The sequence below is a fragment of the Haplochromis burtoni genome, unplaced genomic scaffold (assembly GCF_018398535.1).
Source record: "Haplochromis burtoni strain Fernald_Lab_line unplaced genomic scaffold, NCSU_Asbu1 Contig_119, whole genome shotgun sequence".
In the NCBI taxonomy this organism is placed as follows: Eukaryota; Metazoa; Chordata; class Actinopteri; order Cichliformes; family Cichlidae; genus Haplochromis; species Haplochromis burtoni.
The window spans coordinates 1,389,726-1,407,434 of NW_024582480.1; the positions used below are offsets into that span (position 1 = coordinate 1,389,726).

A 17,709-nucleotide genomic window follows, 5' to 3' on the forward strand; every position below is an offset into this window, starting at 1 on the left:
CAGTCTCGTGCACTGTTGCTTTTCATAAATATAACCACCAGAGGTCGCTCGCAGTCAGCGACTCCCACATATGCTCCCAGCAGTGTTATTCAGAGCCATACAGTATCTTTGAAGACTGTTTGTTTGTTTGTTTGTTTGTTTGTTTGTTTGTTTGTTTGTTTGTTTGTTTGTTTGTTTGCACTTACAAATGATTGTTTTTAAACGGCAGCATGGAGCTGTGTGGTGTCTGTGTGTAAAATCAGAATGGTTTAGCCAGAATAGCATTGCTTTAGCTGACAGTCTATAGTACACTGATCATAGACAATACGATCAATAATTCTGAACGTAACATTCTATTGAACAGGTCACATGTGAAATTAAACACTCCTGCTTTCAGCTCAACATACCTCACTAACTCAATAGTCTCTTTCTTCCTAGTACAGCTCTCAGGACTGAGGGACAGGAGAGGCTGCAGAGAGGCTGAGTGAGAACAGAGGGTTTCGGGGTCTCAGCAGATAAACAGAGGCAGCTGGTAATCCAACAGCTGCTGCTGGTCATGCTTCTTTACACTGAGAGGGCCTCCTCTGTGTGTGTGCATGCGTCTGTCTGTGTGTGTGTGAAGAAGAAAGAGAGCATTCACTCTGCTTTGTTAGCATTCACTCCACCATCCTGTTAACCTCTTCACCCTCAGCCCTGAACTTACTTGGTGTAACTGAAACACAGTGTAACAAGACCTGGGGATAGTTCTAGCTCTTCATAGGATTTTATTTTATTTTATTTTATTTTATTAAAAGAACTGCTGATTTTATGACATTCAGAACTCCGTATGTCATTATTACAACTCCAACAGCTGGAAGAGAGTAGCATCATGAGGCTGTTAGCAGTCTGGCTTTATTATTAGGTAATAGGGACTCATGTTAGTTCACCACGTTGGTCCAGAATGAAACATCTCAGTAGGTATTTTAGGGATTTCTAGGCTAGACTAAACTAGACTCCTTAGCATCAGGCAGGAAATCCTGGAAATCCTTATTTTGATCCAAAAGGCCACAGCAAACAAGTAACATAGGCAAGAAAGAAGGACTGTATTTCTCCCATATTAGCTTCTCTTCATTGGTTCCAGGTAAAATCTAGAATGTCATTTTAAAACCCTTTAAAAAAATCTCTTCTCACATGCAATTTGACATGACGATGAGACCCTGTCATATGTTACAGATCGTTTAGTGTCATATTATCCCAATAAAGCACCCTGCTCTCAGAGTGAAGGCTTACTTGTTGTTCCTAGAGTTTTCAAAAGTAGAATGGGAGGGACAGCCTTCAGTTTTCAGGCCTCTCTTCTGTGGAAACAGCTTCCAGTTTGGATTTGGAAGACAGACACAATCTCTACTTTTAAGATTAGGTTTAAAACTTTCCTTTTTGCTAAAGCATATAGTTAGGGCTGGATCAGGTGACCCTGAATCCTCCCTTAGTTAGGCTACGATAAGTGTAGGCTGCTGGGGGATTCCCATGATGCATTGAGCCTTTCTTCTTGAGTCAGCTTTTCCACTCAAAGTGTGTTTATACACCTCTCTGCATTTAATCATTAGTTATTGTTCATCTCTGACTCTCTTCCACAGCATGTCTTCTATCCTGTCTTGCTCCCCTCTCTCCAGCCGGTTGTGGCAGATGGCCGCCCCTCCCTGAGTCTGGTTCTGTTGGAGGTTTCTTCCTGTGGAAGTTTCTCCTTCCAACTTTCGCCAAAGTGCTTGCGCATAGGGGTCATACGATTGTTGGGGTTGGTTGTATTATTTTAGGGTCTACCTTACAATATAAAGCGCCTTGAGCGACTGTTGCTCTGATTTGGCGTTGCATAAATAAAATTGAATTGAATTGAATACAACAACTTCTCGCTGCTTTCGATAGGTTCCACATTTTGGTGATTCATCTTCCTGAATTCAGTGGTACCCTGACTCTTCTTTTAGATATGCAGTTGGGTTTAGTTACCTCAGTCAGGTTTAACCTGAAATTAAGCTGTCTTGTTTCATTATTTAGCTAGGACACTCATGTCACCTTTGTTTCTATTGCACATTTAAAACAACAGGAGTTCTATCCAGATAAAGCAGATGTATTTATACTCCAGGTCTACAAAAACTCAAGTACCACAATTCACATAAAAAACACCAGTCAAATAAAAGTAAGTCTTCAGATTTGATTTAAAAACAATCACCTGTTTGACAGGTTTTTATATGGGATGGCAAATTATTCCAGAGCCTGAGGGCTATAAAAACAAAGATGCGGTTGCTTTTAGGCTTTAGGCGAAAGGGGGACGCTGAGAGACGTTGCTGGAGGATGACCTCAGTGACCTCGAACCTGGAGGCAAAATTTGGGCTTAAAACATCCGTGAACTATTGTGGAGCTGATCCTCAGAGGGCTTTTAAAGTAAATAATAAAATTTTAAAAACAACTCTGTTTCACAGGTAGACAGTGCAACTCAGCTAAAAAAGGAGGGATGTGTTGTCAGGCAGTTAGAAGTCAAGCAGCAGAGTTGTAAACCAACTACAACTGAGAAAGACACTAATACAGGGAGTTACTGTAACCCCACACAAAAATTACTATCTTTTATTTTGTTTGAGATGTCTCCATATAAGCATACAATATTGTAGCTTAAAATGACAGTGTGTAAAAACTTATTACTAGATGTCTGTAGATTGCAGACTGCAGTCAACACACATGGGATGCTTACCATTTGTTCCCGAAGACAGACCATTAATCTGTAGTGAGTGTACTCAGGCATTAAAGTGACTCTGGACCAAATCTGCCCTGGAGTCTTTTTGCCACTGTTTGCCTCAACTGTCAATATGCAGATGAGAGGCGTCCACGTTTTAGGAGGCTGTAAAACTTGAATACGAGTTGATGTGTCAGCGATGTTCACTTCTGTTCAATGGCACAGACACTGTGATCTTTTTTTGAAGATATCCTGTTAGCTGTTAGCCACCATTAAACTCGGTTAGCCGCTGTTAACTGGTGTTAGAGAAAATTGGAACTTTGAAGTTAATATAACATTATTGGACTTTGGCACTTTGCAAATAAACTCATATGACGTGAGAATGTAATCAAACTGTTTATCAGAGGGAAAGTGTGATTTTTCGGAAACTCCATTAGCTTGCACAATGTTAGCTTATAAACAGCTGTTTTTAAGCTAGCCAGCCTTGAGCTGTCCAGATTCTCTTCTTCTCCGCCTTTTGCAAGTCTCCAGACGCATACATAAGATGCGATTAGGTGGAACATGATGACCATCTTGGCCATTGTAGTCAAGATGGCGGAGCAACATAGTAGCTGCCACAAACCGGTGTTAACTCCTGTGTATTTTTAATGGATGAATTCAAAGTTATTCATGAGAATAACATTCTTTGACTCTATTAAATAAATAAAAAAAACAAAAAACAACTGTCTGTACTTTTAAGATGTGCATAAAAATTCCACGTTTAAAAGAACAGACATAAAAATGGCAAAATATGAAGATAGTTGTAGCACTTCTCAAATCACTGGTTAACATATGAATGTTGTGCAGGTGAAATTATGTTCCACTTACAGAAAAGACAGAAAAGAAATGAATGAATGTAACTTAATAACTAACTATTCTTTAGACCAGTGTGTCAAACGTAAGAACAAGCCTAACAAAGAGCTTAATCTGTACGACTGCGTGGCTGGTGCATTTCTCTATGATGACAGTGAAATGACTGAACATGGAAAAAATTAGTCAGAGCGTTGAAGATGCATTTATTTTCTCAAGACTTCATTAGCTTTTCGTCATCAATTTTTCTGAATGGGTGGTTCATCAAATGTGAACGTTTCCACAATATAAATCTTGAGACTAAAAGAAAAATGATCCAATACTTTTGCGTCCCACTTGAGATCAAGTGGCCCGTGAACTAAAACGATTCTGCTGCTTTAAACACTGACTACTTTGGATTCAGTTCAAGTCTGGTTTTGATTCATGCTCGGAAACCAAGAGAGAATTTTCAGCCTACTTTTATGGAGCTTGTCATCAAAATAGACATAGGAGAGCAATATTTCTGCAACACACACATAAGGTAATGATCTACACATGCACACATTGCTCCTCAGCAATAAAGTAAAGGGTGGAGATCACTGCAGGTAATAATTAGACAAAATCATTGAGACCAGTCAGTGTGAAAGTGAAGGCAGATTATGCTGTCATTGTGAAATTTCAGCTTCAAACACCAGCTGTTTGACGAGGATTGCGTTTTCAGCGTGGAGGAAAACAAAAAAGCAAAAGCAGCGAGCGTGACTGAAGTGCAGAAACTTGTGTCGAGATCACCACAAAAAAAAGTCAGAACACGTTTCGGTGTTTTTGACCTATGAGTCACATTTCCTTGTGATGAAATAAAAACCAGCTGAATATGAAGAACAACAGGATGTGGGGGATGGCAAGGGCAATCAGCCAGTCATACGGACCAATAATGATGAGACCCGCCAATTTGAATTAAAGGAAGCTGAAGACAACATGCAGCGAGTGACATAAAGAACATTTTGTCTGCTGCGCAGGGTGAAATCTTCTTAAATTGTGTGTATGTGTGCGTGTGTGTGTGTGCAGAAAGCAGAACTGTGAGTGAGACATTAAGAAGTTTCTAATCCTCAAAAACTTTGACTTCACCTTACAAAACCACAATCTCCACCCTTTCCTTGAAACCACACTGTTACGCTTCAGAATTTCACCACCCTTGTTGGCCCGTGCGACCCTTTGATTTGCAGGCTGGTTTGTCAGTTTACTGACAATGTCGGCAGTCGCACAGCAAACAGAGGTTTATGGGTGACACCCAGGCTGGAGGTTTGTTTGAGGGCACCTTTGATCGGCTTTGCAGAAAAGGAAAGACAGTCACAGGAAGGGTGGCGAGGTTTTAAGGGCAATTCTACAGAGCGCTGGCATGCTTTTTCATCTCATGTCAAGTCTTTACATATCTTCATCAGTCTTTGGCCATATTTGAATTAATTAAACTGATTTAACAGGAACATTGCTTCACACCACCAAGGATCCACATTTAGTCATTTGACTAAATCCAAACCAAATTAATGAAAGGTCATCAAAGAGCATCCACCATCAGAGAGTCACACACTGTATACGCAAAGTATAGGTAGTGGGTCTGTGAAGTGAGTGCCTTAAACATGCATTCAGAATTTCCCTTTGTTGCAAAAAGAAGTCCAACAATCTAGCAAGCTGTGGGAAAGCAGCCCTGGGCTCGCTTGAGCCATATCCCCAGGAGACACTTTCCTCAAAGTTTACAGACTCGATTGCTGTTTTCAAGTCTTCCTGAATGGAAAATGTCGTTTATTTTATTCTCTGTTGTGCCCAGAAGGTACCCTTTAGGGTATGTCTTTATAATATACACTGTTTTCACTATGGAAATATGGGATTCCTCCACTATACAGGGAGTGAGACCTCTATTGTGGGAGGGGAAAAAAGGAAAACATACACATAAGATATTGTTTCTGTTTATGTTGTATACAGTTTAGAGTTTACATTCATTCAACTCTTTTGAAAGCCGTCAGATAAACAAAGCACACCTTTGAGAACAAGCCACTCGGTAATGCAGCATTCATTCGTGGAAATCAGTTTAAGTGTCCCACTGTTGCTTTGCTGAATTCTTGAATCTCCTAATTGGATGAGTCTAATTGTAAAACCTGGCTCAGTTTACTTTTTGAGGACCTGCCAAGGACTCATCTACATTTTAAAAACGACTATTGAGGTGGAGAAGGGAAGCTTGTATTGAAAGGATCTCACAAGTGTTGCATTATGTATGCCTCGTGTAAAGGTGTGAGGCCTCTCAAATCTAAGCAGCTGGCCTGGTAATTGCAAAAAAAAAAAGGTGAAAGATACCATAGACTCACGGACCAGTATGTGTAAAGACTGTGGAAGCTAAATAGTCGTTTATAAAGCTGTGTAGTGTTTGCTCTTTAGTGCTGCTGTCAGTAATTTTTTAGAGGATTTAGGAGAGACTTGAAGCAGCTTCAGTTGCACAATTCAACCAACAGACATTATTTTCGGCAATTTGCCACTGGCTGTAAATAAGTTAGACTTCACTCACTGGAATGCAAACAAAGCCTTGCCCTTTCGTTCCCACAGCCACATGGACATTGGGAAACTGTCTGATTTCAAACTTTGGTGAGGTGCCAGCAGGCTTGTGCTTTTACAACCTCTCCTCCCTTCATGTCACGTGTTTTCAGCACGTGGTGACTGTGATATTTTCCCTCCACTCCTTGTCCTGTAACAGGACAGTTAACCTCATGTCAGGACACGTCAAGCTGCCAGGTACTGCCTTCACAGAGAGGAATGTGTTTGTATGCGTGGACATGTGCTGGAAAAGAGAGGCCACTCCCACGGCCAACTCGAGAGGGAAAATTTGAAAAAACAGGAAGCAGCCTGTGGAAAGAAATCCTTCACCGTGCACAGCAGGCATGCTAAACAAAACGGCAGACGGGCTATTCTTAGAGATCAAATGTGGAAAACTGGCTTTGGGTGAACTCAGGCTGAAAGCTGAAGGAAGTTTAGGTCCAGGATGTGTACAAATAATGTGTATATCCCGGAATATGAATAAAGTTTCTCTAAACTGGTCTGTCAGTTCTTTCAGTTAGTTTTTGCCAGAAAGCAGTGAAAAAAAATTACAAAAACAAATCTTGTTTAGAGGCTCTAATGTGATTCGTGCAGCCATCAGAGCGCATTTCTTATATTATAAATCACTTTATTAAGCAGAAACAACTCACTGTTCCGCTTGGAATGAAATTTCAATATCACAACTTGGTCAATATTAATATACAAAATCAGCATCTTTCTTTAATGTAGTTTTGTGTATTTAAGACTAAAGTTAATCCTGAGACGAGAAGAGGAAATAAGAATAGTGGCCCTGTTGACACATAGCATGTATATCAATGAATAAGATGTGAGATACACACATGCTAAAGTGACTTTACTTTGAACTGGTCATTGATTTTCAACATCAGCTCATGAAAGCAACAGTCGGGGGGGGGGGGGAAGAGACTCCCTCTGGGCAACCAATTAATTATTAATCATTGACAGGAAACCTGCTGCCTTTTCAAAGAAAGCAGTCAATTAGCAGGGTAATAAACTGACTACACTCACGTATAAAGTATATTCAAAAAAAAGGCTAAAAATTTCATAAAAGTATTGATCTATTGAGCCTTTTGTACATTTTTAAATCTAGGCCTTATTAAAGACCGAGATAGATATATCTATGAACTGATAGTCCTAATTTTTAGTATTCGTACCTCACCAAACCAGCTCAACTCCTTAGCAGGACATACATACTGAACATTGAGACTTTCTTATAGAACAACTGGTTTCAGCTCAAAGACGTGGCAATCATGAAGCCAGCGAGCACTTTTAGTCCCTTAAACTCTGCACGAGTGGTTGTGGCCATTAGAGCTCAACACTTTCGATCTTTGATGGTCTTGCCAGCACCATAAAGGTTTAAGTTTGTCAAGCTCAACTTAAACCTGATTTTATTAAATAATTCTGACAACCCGTTTTTAAAGAAGTTTATTTTAAAAAGTATTATTCATTCACAAACTACTTGCAAAGAAATATAATTTTAAAATCCTGCGTGATAAAACTCAGAAAGAAGAGGCTGCTATTCATCTCATTTCAACACACATCAGATCTTTATTTCAGCAACTCCCCCGCGAGCCTGAACCAAAATACCAAAAGCACCCTGCTCATTATAAATCAACATTATTAGCTCGGCAGAGGGTTAGACAGTTCTCTCTGGATCTTAAAGGGTGTCAAAGCGAAACAAAAGACTTCTTATAAGACAGAAAAAAAAATCTGTCCACACTTGCTGACCTGCAGCATCAGAGAAATCTCACTGCAAAGTAAACAGGTAGCTTTGTTTGCTTTGGTATCTTCTGACTAAGGAAAATAATTATTGCAACAGATGTGGGTGGAGGTGATGGGGCAAAGCTTTGCATTGATCTTGTGCTTTCACATGTTATCATTAAGTATCCAATTTGCATTTTGGAATGCCTGGAGAAATGCACACTTCAAAGAATACTCAAATCATTCTTTAAAAACAAAAAAGAAAGTTGTGTATATGTATATATATATATAAAAAAAAAAATCTTGGGGACAAGGACACCTCTCTAATTCAAGGGTTTTTTTTTCTTTAATTAAGTGCTGATATAATGTAGTACATGACATTAAAAGAAAAGAAAAAAAAAATCCAGTGGGGGGACTGAAAGACAAAGTCCTGGCAGTGTGGTCTGTTTGTATATTGCAATATGGCACTGATTCATATCACTAATGCCAGCTTATATTAAAAAAAAAAAAAGGAAAGGTAAAAAACAGGCAGTAGGTCCTAGTGGTTTGTTTTGTTAAAACATACAAATTGTTTCAAATCACCTTTATAAAATCTGTTCACTGCACTGCTGATTTCTTCAAGGATCAAGGATCCATCATTCCACATCCTTCCCTCTTTAACTCGCATAAATAACTAAATTGGCTATAAATGAAACTTTGTAGGAAATTTAAAAATCCCTTTTTCTGCTGGCGCAATCGCAGAAGGCATTTCTCCTTGGTTAGAATGAGGCGTTAGACACATGAGGAGGTTGCACTGAGTCCGTTTCATGGAGAGGCAGTGTGTTTTAGCGGGAGGTTGGGAAGATGAGGACGTGCTCACAGCTTCTTCAGTCGTCCGTACATCTCCCTCTTACTGCGCTCTCCGGCCCAGGTGCGACTCTTGAGGCGGCACTTCCTCAGGTCCTCCTTGAAATCCTCATGGTGCATGGGTCGGTAAGACTGAGGTTCACATTGTGCCTGCACAAGAGAACGAGATGAGAGGATTCAGAGGACTGAACAGCTGAGATTCATGTGGGTCTGTGATAACTGATATGCTAAAACATGAGCACGCAGTTCTTTGGACTAAAACCGAAGCATTATGCTCCAGATACACAAGGCCTCACCAGCATTTATATTTCACTCCTTGAGAATCAAATCAAACCCAACCTGAAAATGAGGGAAGAAGTCCTTGTAGCCGCCCTTGAGGATGTAGAGCTCGGGGTAGTGAAGTTTGGGATACTCGTTCATGGCGCGGTCTTGCTCTCTGACGAAACGGCACATTCGGGGGCCGCGCTCCGAGGAGAACTCGCAGTGGAAGATGATGACGATTCGCTTGTCTGGGCTGGATGGGACAATCGGGTTCTTCAGGAGGAAGTCCTTCACCTGGTCCTCCTGGTGTAGGTTTAGCGCTCCCTGGAACAAAAACAAATACTTTTAGAGCTCAGGGATGGATCACCTACAGAGAAGTCTTTAATTAAGCAGTTTTTACATCATCACCCCCCCCCACAGTTGTTAATGAAAACACCCATCACTGATTTTCACATCGTTCTGTGCGATTTTCCAACACAAATTAGGAAACACTCGAGTTTTATGTATACTACAATGTCTGTCACTGACTCACCTTGATATGTCCTCCTTCAAACTCATAAGGATAGCGGCAGTCAATGACAATGACTTGTTCAACTACATGATCAAACTGGCCAGTGAGAGCTGCCACCATCTAAAGACCACACAGAACATACTTTTAATGTTTTCAAAAGGAGCAGTGATTACTGTGAAGGGACTGAGCGCTTTGACACAGTGCGTCTACTCACCATGTCTGAGGTAATGTATTTGAGGTCTTGGTGTTTTCCATGCACTGTGGGTAGAACGAAAGGCTAAAAGACGAAAGAGGATTCGTTATTCCACTTTTTCAAGCAACTAACTAACAAGCACACAGAAGAGTTTTCATTCTCCCTTACCTTGGTGAAATCGCCTATTAGCTCATTAGAACCAGCCTCACTGTCCAACAGCTTTTCAATCTCTGCCTGGCAGAAGGACTTGGACCTCTGGAGCAGTGAGCAGCCCTGGAAAGAGAGGAGAGGGACACTTACCGAGGTAGCCAAGGAGAAAATGAAGCGATTTAAGATAAGCTTCAAAGTCTGGAACAATAGCCAGTAAGCCTCAGTGGATGTTTCAGAAGCTGGGTGACAGATGGTCAGTGGAGATTTTTTAAATCACGCCTACAGATCATTGCTGTCTGTTCAGAACAGCAGCTCCATGTTATCACTGGTTTTAAATGTTTCAATCAGAAAAGGACTTAAGCTCGACAGCACGTTTTTGTAACACAAGACAGTTTTTATTCATCTTGCACCGTGTGGCTTAGACCTGAGCAATGCTGTAAGACCAATCTCAGCATGCATGCACTTCATTCTGTTTTCATTTAAAAGACGATGCTGCTACTTCCTCCCATTCACCTCAGCTCCTCATGTTATTGGCCAACATGTTAAAATGATCAAGTCATCCAACTAACTTGCATCAACTATCACAACAACAAAAGTGATGCATGTTGTCCAAGGCAGTATGGCCTTACCATTCTTGGGGATTCTGGGTTTTGTTCCAGGGTGGTTACTTGCGTTCCTGCAAGGCTACGCCGCCTCTTCACCCTGATGGGTGTATTTTCATCTCCGGGGCGGTCAGCGCGCTTCACAGAGAGACGGGAAACAGGACTGGGCATCGAAGGAGAGCGAAACAGGCTTCGTGGTCTGCACCGAATCACAGGCTAAAGAAATGCGAGAATAAGTACATTTTTAAATTCAACCCACATTTTGCGTGAGGTGCTATAACTTATGACAGCAAAGCATCAAAATTTATTCTGGGTGATTGCATCAAAATACATCAGGACTATTCTTTATACTATGCCGTGACATATTGTGTTTGTTGTAAAATGGTTGTCAAGATGGATAAGTCATCTGTGGCTACTGAGAAAAGCAGGCACACACTTTACATACTGCACCTAAACTATGCACACTTACAGAGTCTTCTCCTATACTGTCAGCCACCAGTGGGGCAGTGAGTAAGCTGGCCATGCCCATCGGTACCCCAGAGTCATTCTGCAAACAACAAATGGGTGACATTAAAAATCAAGTCTGACAAAAAGGAATTGCAGAAAAAAAAAAATGAATCCATAAAAACATGAATGGCAGGGACTCACCTCCATGTTGTCATCAAGTACATCCAAAAAGCCATCGTCTTCATCATCATTTGAGGAGGTGAGGGAGGAACTTCTCAGAAACATGGGGCTGGAGTCATGAAAGTCAAGCTGCTGCACCGGAGGAGGTGAAGAAAGCTTTATATAAAAATGAAAAAAAGTCAGTCAGCATCTTTCGAGAAGCAGATCACCCCTTTTTAACTTGCAGACAGATTCTTCACATACCATGAGGGCTGGTGCGGAGCTGGGACGGCAGGCAAAGGTATCCTTAGACTGCCCGTTGTTAAAGGATCGCCCACGACACCGCGAAGCAGGTTTGGTGGGTTTCTTGAATTCAAAGCTTTCCTGAAAGAAAAAAAACAAAACAAACAAAAAAAAAAAAAAACAGGGCATTTTAAACACGGAATGCCAACACAGACGTGACAGATTAATAAAAGCACCTGCTAATGACACTAATAATTTTCACTTACATAAAATGCAAATATCCCGTTTTTAACCCAAATGATGAAATGCCGTCTCCACAGTAATAAAAGCTCATTTAGCATCGCCTTAGTTCTAAGGCAGTGAGACTTAAGTAAATGATTTTGGTCCAACTGACCTCTGGCATGTTCTCCTTATTCTCATGCTGAGAGGTGGATACTTGGGAAGGTTGCTGACCAAATACTCCATAGCGGTTTGGATCATTTTGCTGCCCCTTCAGAGCTGGACTGAAGGCCATGAGCTGGAGCTGAGTGGGGGAATAAAAGGGAATCAGTTAGCAACGCGTTTAGGCTTAACCTCCACTGTATGGTTTGTTTGAGTTGTGTTTTATGTGTACTGTCAACTCCTCTTTAAGATTAAATGCTATTCAAGCGCCAAAATCACAACTACAACAGGACATTATCTGTTATCTCTGGGGATAACAGATAATATGTGTACGCATAACACACAAGCTGTAAAATACTTACGGGCAATGAGTTGATTCTTCGAATTGGCATTCTCCTATAATCAACAGATGGCAGAGAAAAGAATTGCAGTCAATAAAATAAGGAGATAAGATTTTTTTGGCTTGAAAATTAAACTGCTCTGCAATGTTGTTTTTAGGGGGGTGGGGGGAATAATACCAGGTACAAAACTTACTCATTGACAACTCTGCTTGACTCTCGAATGGCTTTTTCAAATCTGTAACAGAAAGAAGAGCAAGGAATGCTTCAAAAATTACAAAACTAATATATTCTTGCAATAAGATCTGCTAAGAAAAGAGACTAGGAAGGCCTCAACTGTCAATCGAAACATTGCATACTCATAAACTACAAAGAGTCTGGGACTATTGAGACACCGAGAGGAACGGTTGGACATGAGGAAGTTGGGTGAATGCATGGAGGCAAGACGTACTCTTTGCATTGGGAGTACGGCCCACCTGTATGCTAAATAAGTGGGCCTGAGAGCTCAGGGGGTGGGAGGGAGGTCAGGGGAAGGGATGCGGAAATCAGCTAATCTACCATATGCCTGCTGGAGCCGAAGCTGCAAAGCCCCCTTTCTGCAAGAGCTCTTTTGTTTGTCGAGGGGGGAGCGTGTCCCATTCAGCGCAGACCACAAGAAGGGAGGGCAGCTGTTCTCTGGGGGTGCCCTGATTTCAATAGCTGATGCAGAGAAACTCCAGCCCTCAATTCCCTATTGAAACAAGGCTGCAGTAGAAGAGTGTGCCAAAGCTCAGAGGGGGTGGGTTATCAAACCAGAGCACGCACGCCACATCCTCCCCCCATCATGGAAAACTCCTAGCAACCTAACAGCTGTAAAAGGAGGTGAATGAAGTCTTGAGCACCAACTGCTGCAAAAGAACTCACATCAGACCTCGGCAGATGTCTGCAGGGCAGACTCACCCAACTGAGAATAAGGAAAAGGGCCACCCAAGATTAGGCAGCTGAGGGTATGCTAACAAACTGATCAAGATAATAACGCTGAGCACAAGTGCAACAGTATTTTCAGTGAGCAGCACTAGGGTTTCCAACTGATTTTACAGAGCATTTTGTCCCAGTTGTATTACTTCCCACCTACAAAATTGCAATATTTAACTATTAAGTTAAGTCCATAATATGTCACACTACATTGATTTAGAAAGTAAAGCTCACATGGTGTATCAGCTAATCTGCTTTGTCTAAGAAAAAGGAGCGAGGTCATCGTCTTAAAGTCAATGGCAGAAATATTAATCCCTCAGATGGGAAATGGTGCTTAGCGCTGCTGAACCCTAGCACTGGGGTGGGGGTGGAGGGTCGGGTGAAGGGGCAAAAGGGTAAGGAGACGCACTGCTCAAAGGCTGATAACAATAGTCAGAAGGAGGATAGTTTAACTTACGTGTCTTCCACTTCGATGGCATCTAGTGGGCTGGGGAGATCCATGCCCAGGCCTGAAGGAAGAGATATGTGTCACTAATAGATGATACTGACCTGCCACATGTATACACACATTTCTCATATTACAGTGCATAGGCGAGCTGTCTGGTGGAGTAAGGACTTTACATTAGAAGACTGGAATTACAAATAAATAAATAAATAAATAAATAAATAAATAAATAAATAAATAAAAGACTATACTTGAGACATTTGAGTCGTAACTGAGTCGTAAATTACAATACATAAAATATTACTGCAGCTAAAATAAATAATACAATACTACATTCCGCATAACCGTATCGAATCTTGTGACTTGAAATCAAATTCAGTCCATGAACATTTGGCCTTATAGCATCAATTAGCACAGACAATAGCTTTAACGGGGTCTCACCAGCATCAGATGAGACGTCAGAGGCGAAGGAGGGAACCTTCTCGAGGGGTGCATGCTTTCTCCTTTTCGGGGTATCACATTGGCTGCACGACAAAGAAAGAAACAGAAATTTTTCCTTAATGTCAAGACTGAAACGTATTGTGAATTGCAAAAAACCGATCAAAAGGAATAAACAGATGACAGGGTAGTTAGTGGTTTGAAAAACGAGAACTGCAGTTACATGAAAATAATTAACAAATAAAAACTTAGCAGTACCTTCCGAGTCCAGCTAAATTGTTCATGTCCATAGCCAAATTGGTAACAGGAGACAGCACAGCCGTGGGCCCAGGGGAAAACAGATTCCTGCAGTGCGAGGTCTTAGTGCTGTGCTCAGGCAGAGAGAGCAAGGAAAGCTCGGGGATCAGGTCGGGCCTGTTCGTCTTAACAGGACTAATCCTGCTAAAAAAAGATTCCATGTTGCTTTTTTCGCTGTCAAATCTGTGCAAAAGTCACGCGGGGGTACTACTGTATGATAGATTTGGTTTGAATTTCGAGTCGGAGAAAGCAAGACAGTCAAAGTTTCGAGCTAACCCGGAAGCTAAGCAGCTAGCTAGGCACAATTGAGATTACATTTCCAAAAATACGAAGCAAAACACCGGCCGTAAGTTAGACGGTGGTTCCGTGAGGTGTAAAACCTAGATTTGGTCTTTCCAAATCACTAAAGCCACATAGCTGTTGTTTATGCCAGAGAGTTACAGCATAAGGCACCTCCTCTCTGACAACCCCTGATTTGTGAGGAAAGGACTGAAGCTGCTCGTATTTATGTTCAAAATAGAAGCTCAGAAGCGGCAATATTTGAGCCAATCACCGACGTTGTTACATCTGGAAAACCAATCAGAGCGCGAAAGGCGTCTCCGCTGTTGTCCTCTCACCGGATGAGGGAAAAAAGGAGGAGGATATGACACAATATTCATCTTTTTTCTTCCTCGCAATTCTTTTGTTCTGAGAAGAAATTTGAAATTTTTTTTTATTATGTATTTACCGGGACTATACACTCAGAAAAACATGTCTTCAGAGTACTTTATTAGTTTTTCAATTTGTGGAGTAAGATTTACTTAACTGTTAATGATGGATTTGATAGGGAACTTTGAATATTTCGAACAACAATGGACAGTCTTGCAAACAAAATGCCCGTTTTTGCAAACCTGTACTCAAATCGACGATTAAGGGCATCAATAATAATCTAACCTCAAGTACAAACTGAAACAAAACGTTCTCCCTCATATTTTCATGAATATTTTTAGTGAAGGCAGAAATATCAAAGTACTTTTTAAGTGAAAGACACAAAGTAAAAAAGCATAAAAATGCATGATTTTAAGTACAAAGCATTATCAACATTAGGTTTAAAACATGAAACCAATTGCAGAAATTACAAAAATGCTTCAAGTGGGTGTTTTTGGTTGTGTGTGTAACAAACTTGTCAAATACAGAAAACAGATATCCATTGTTGTTCAAAAGGCAGTGAAGAAGAATTGAAAAGCAAATGGAAAAACAAATTATAAGTACAGTACTTCAATAATAATTAAGCATAAAAGGCCCAAATATGTTACATAAATCTTACAGATGAACCGCAGGTTGTTCCTTAAGAGGACTGAGCTGCACAAAAATTTGGTAAATCCCATTGTAACACTGATTGTGTACATGCTTAATGGCAGAGTGAGTTAGTCAAAGAAATCAGCTTCTCGCAGGGCGAACATGTATTAAGAACACCACGTTCTTTCTCTTGTGCTTTTCTTTCTGAAATCATGTTAAATGCATGAAGCATTTTATTGATTAGATGAGAAAATAGAACTCATGTTCTAATGAATGCTCCTTGTTGATTGTGAATGTTGTGGGGTGATATGGGAGTTGTTAGGACTTCAACTAAGTGTTTTAAAATTCATGTTATTTGAAATTAAACATCACAACCGGGCTCCTAAAATTACAACTAAAACCCATTTTCACGCTGCTGGACAATAGAGTTTACCACGCATATGTTTCAATTTAAAGCATGGACTTTTGACTGTACAATGTAATGATATTATAAACTGCAAAAAATGTAAATGGTTCATGATTTCTGTATTTGTACAGCAGGTTATTACGTAGGTTCTGGTTCTAGCTGGTTTCAGCACAGACTTTTTATTTCCTTTTATGCTTATCCCAATCTCCTATGTGCAGTGGGCTAACAGTCATAAAGTTTGTACATGCTCGCTGTTGACTGATATGCTACCATATATTGAACTGAAAGGCACACACCTTCCTGCAACTAGTTCAACCAGACAATTGAAGTTGTCCAACCGACAAAACCAGACAGATGTTCGTAAAACCACATCGGTATTCTGCCTGAGGTTAATGTCAGGCTTTGTTTTTTGCTTTCATCCATCTCTGCGTGATTCATTTCGAAACTTCTTCCACCAGCAGTCCAGGTTTCCCACATTTTGATTGCATTCACAAAGCTAAGGGCGCAGTGGTGTATAGTTGAAAATCTGATATCTTATCACTCATTTTAACATGACAACAGTGATTTAGTATTTCAGTGAGAAGATCCTCGGCTAACATTTTCAGCAAAGTCGGTGTGTTGACCCTGTGACCTTCTGGTTTTAATCGCTGTTCACTGGACTTCGCTCAGCTAAAGTATCCTTGTAACTGCCATCTCAAATGTAAATGAACTTTCTTTGGAAAGGTGTGAGCACAGCGATACGACCCAAGGCTCCACTCCCCGCAAGTGAAAAAGGGAGACAAAAGGTGGGAGAGGGAAGGTGAATCATCCCAAATGAACCCCCTTCAAAACTACTGCTCCCACTTGATAGTGCTAGTGCACTCACACCACAACCTCAGCTGCACAAACATGCAAATAAGACTGAGATCACTGAGAATCATTCTACTGAAAACAAGACTCTATCCGGTTGTTCAGTGATGACGCGACGAATCCTACTTCCGGGTCTAAAGTAGTCTGCGTTTAATATGGCTTTTGTGTTGTTAACATGTTTAATGTTATGTATTTTCTTCTATTTAATCTCAAAAAGCTCCTAAAACAGTCAGTGATCACTGTTGACCTCCCTCGGCTTTTATTACCGCTAATCATTTATTTAAGCTCAGTTTTTAAAACCTTAGGATGTAACATCATTATATACCAGCTAGCCCAACTTCAGTAACCCTACAAACGTCACTGCTGTTTAGTTTTCTGTCTTCATTTATGCTGGAAGTGATAACAGCGCTGTACGTTTTAATTTGTTTCCAAAACCCCGCAGTCAGGACATGCTATATTGTATTTAGATAGAAGCTAGCGAGCTAACTCCCTGCTAACTTCTAACTCCGTTAAATGTCATAAATTCCGTTTTCATGGATGCCTGGATGTTAAACTCAATTGTTACACCTGGTAGAGCAGAACACTGATCATTTTATTAAAGATGAAAGACTTTAGACAGTTTTTCAACTCTCAGTAATGCCATAGTGATCGCTTGATATATGGACCTGCAGCGGAGTTTAGGCCCAGACATGGCTAGTGACGTCAGACTGAACAATCGGATACCATTCAAGTAATCCGATACCATAAACATGTTGATTTTTTGGATTTATGAGAATTCATTTTCCTTCACACTTTAAAGAAACAATGCTGACATCAGTTTATGTATTTGTTGTTACTTTAAATAAGTGAATTGTAACCAAATACAGAATAATTGCAACATGTGTTACATGTGTTACATGTTGCAATTACAAAAGAAGCAAACGTAGAAGGATAGAATTGGCCAGAAGTATTACGTTTTCCCAGAGTTAGCTATGATTGCACTTTCTGAGCTTCTGATCATACCAGGCTACATTTTATTCATAATTGCAAAGATACACATCCACATACACAAACATTTGCAAAACCTCCGACTCGTTCGCCAAAATCACTCAAATGCCTCAAAAC

At 40.6% G+C, this 17,709-nt stretch overlaps 1 protein-coding gene across 1 annotated transcript; it reads right to left on the bottom strand.

Moving 5' to 3' along the window:
* Positions 1-7,515: 7,515 nt before the first annotated feature.
* Positions 7,516-14,582, bottom strand: cdc25b (cell division cycle 25B). The gene is made up of 15 exons (XM_005929631.2): positions 14,034-14,582; positions 13,779-13,861; positions 13,350-13,401; positions 12,135-12,176; positions 11,963-11,996; positions 11,614-11,742; positions 11,241-11,360; positions 11,019-11,153; positions 10,840-10,917; positions 10,398-10,586; positions 9,787-9,891; positions 9,640-9,702; positions 9,447-9,545; positions 8,993-9,238; positions 7,516-8,803 (listed from the first exon to the last, which is right to left on the bottom strand). The coding sequence occupies exons 1-15, from the start codon at positions 14,231-14,233 to the stop codon at positions 8,663-8,665; spliced, it is 1,716 nt and encodes a 571-aa protein (XP_005929693.1). The 5' UTR covers positions 14,234-14,582; the 3' UTR covers positions 7,516-8,662.
* Between the last annotated feature and the right edge of the window lie 3,127 nt (positions 14,583-17,709).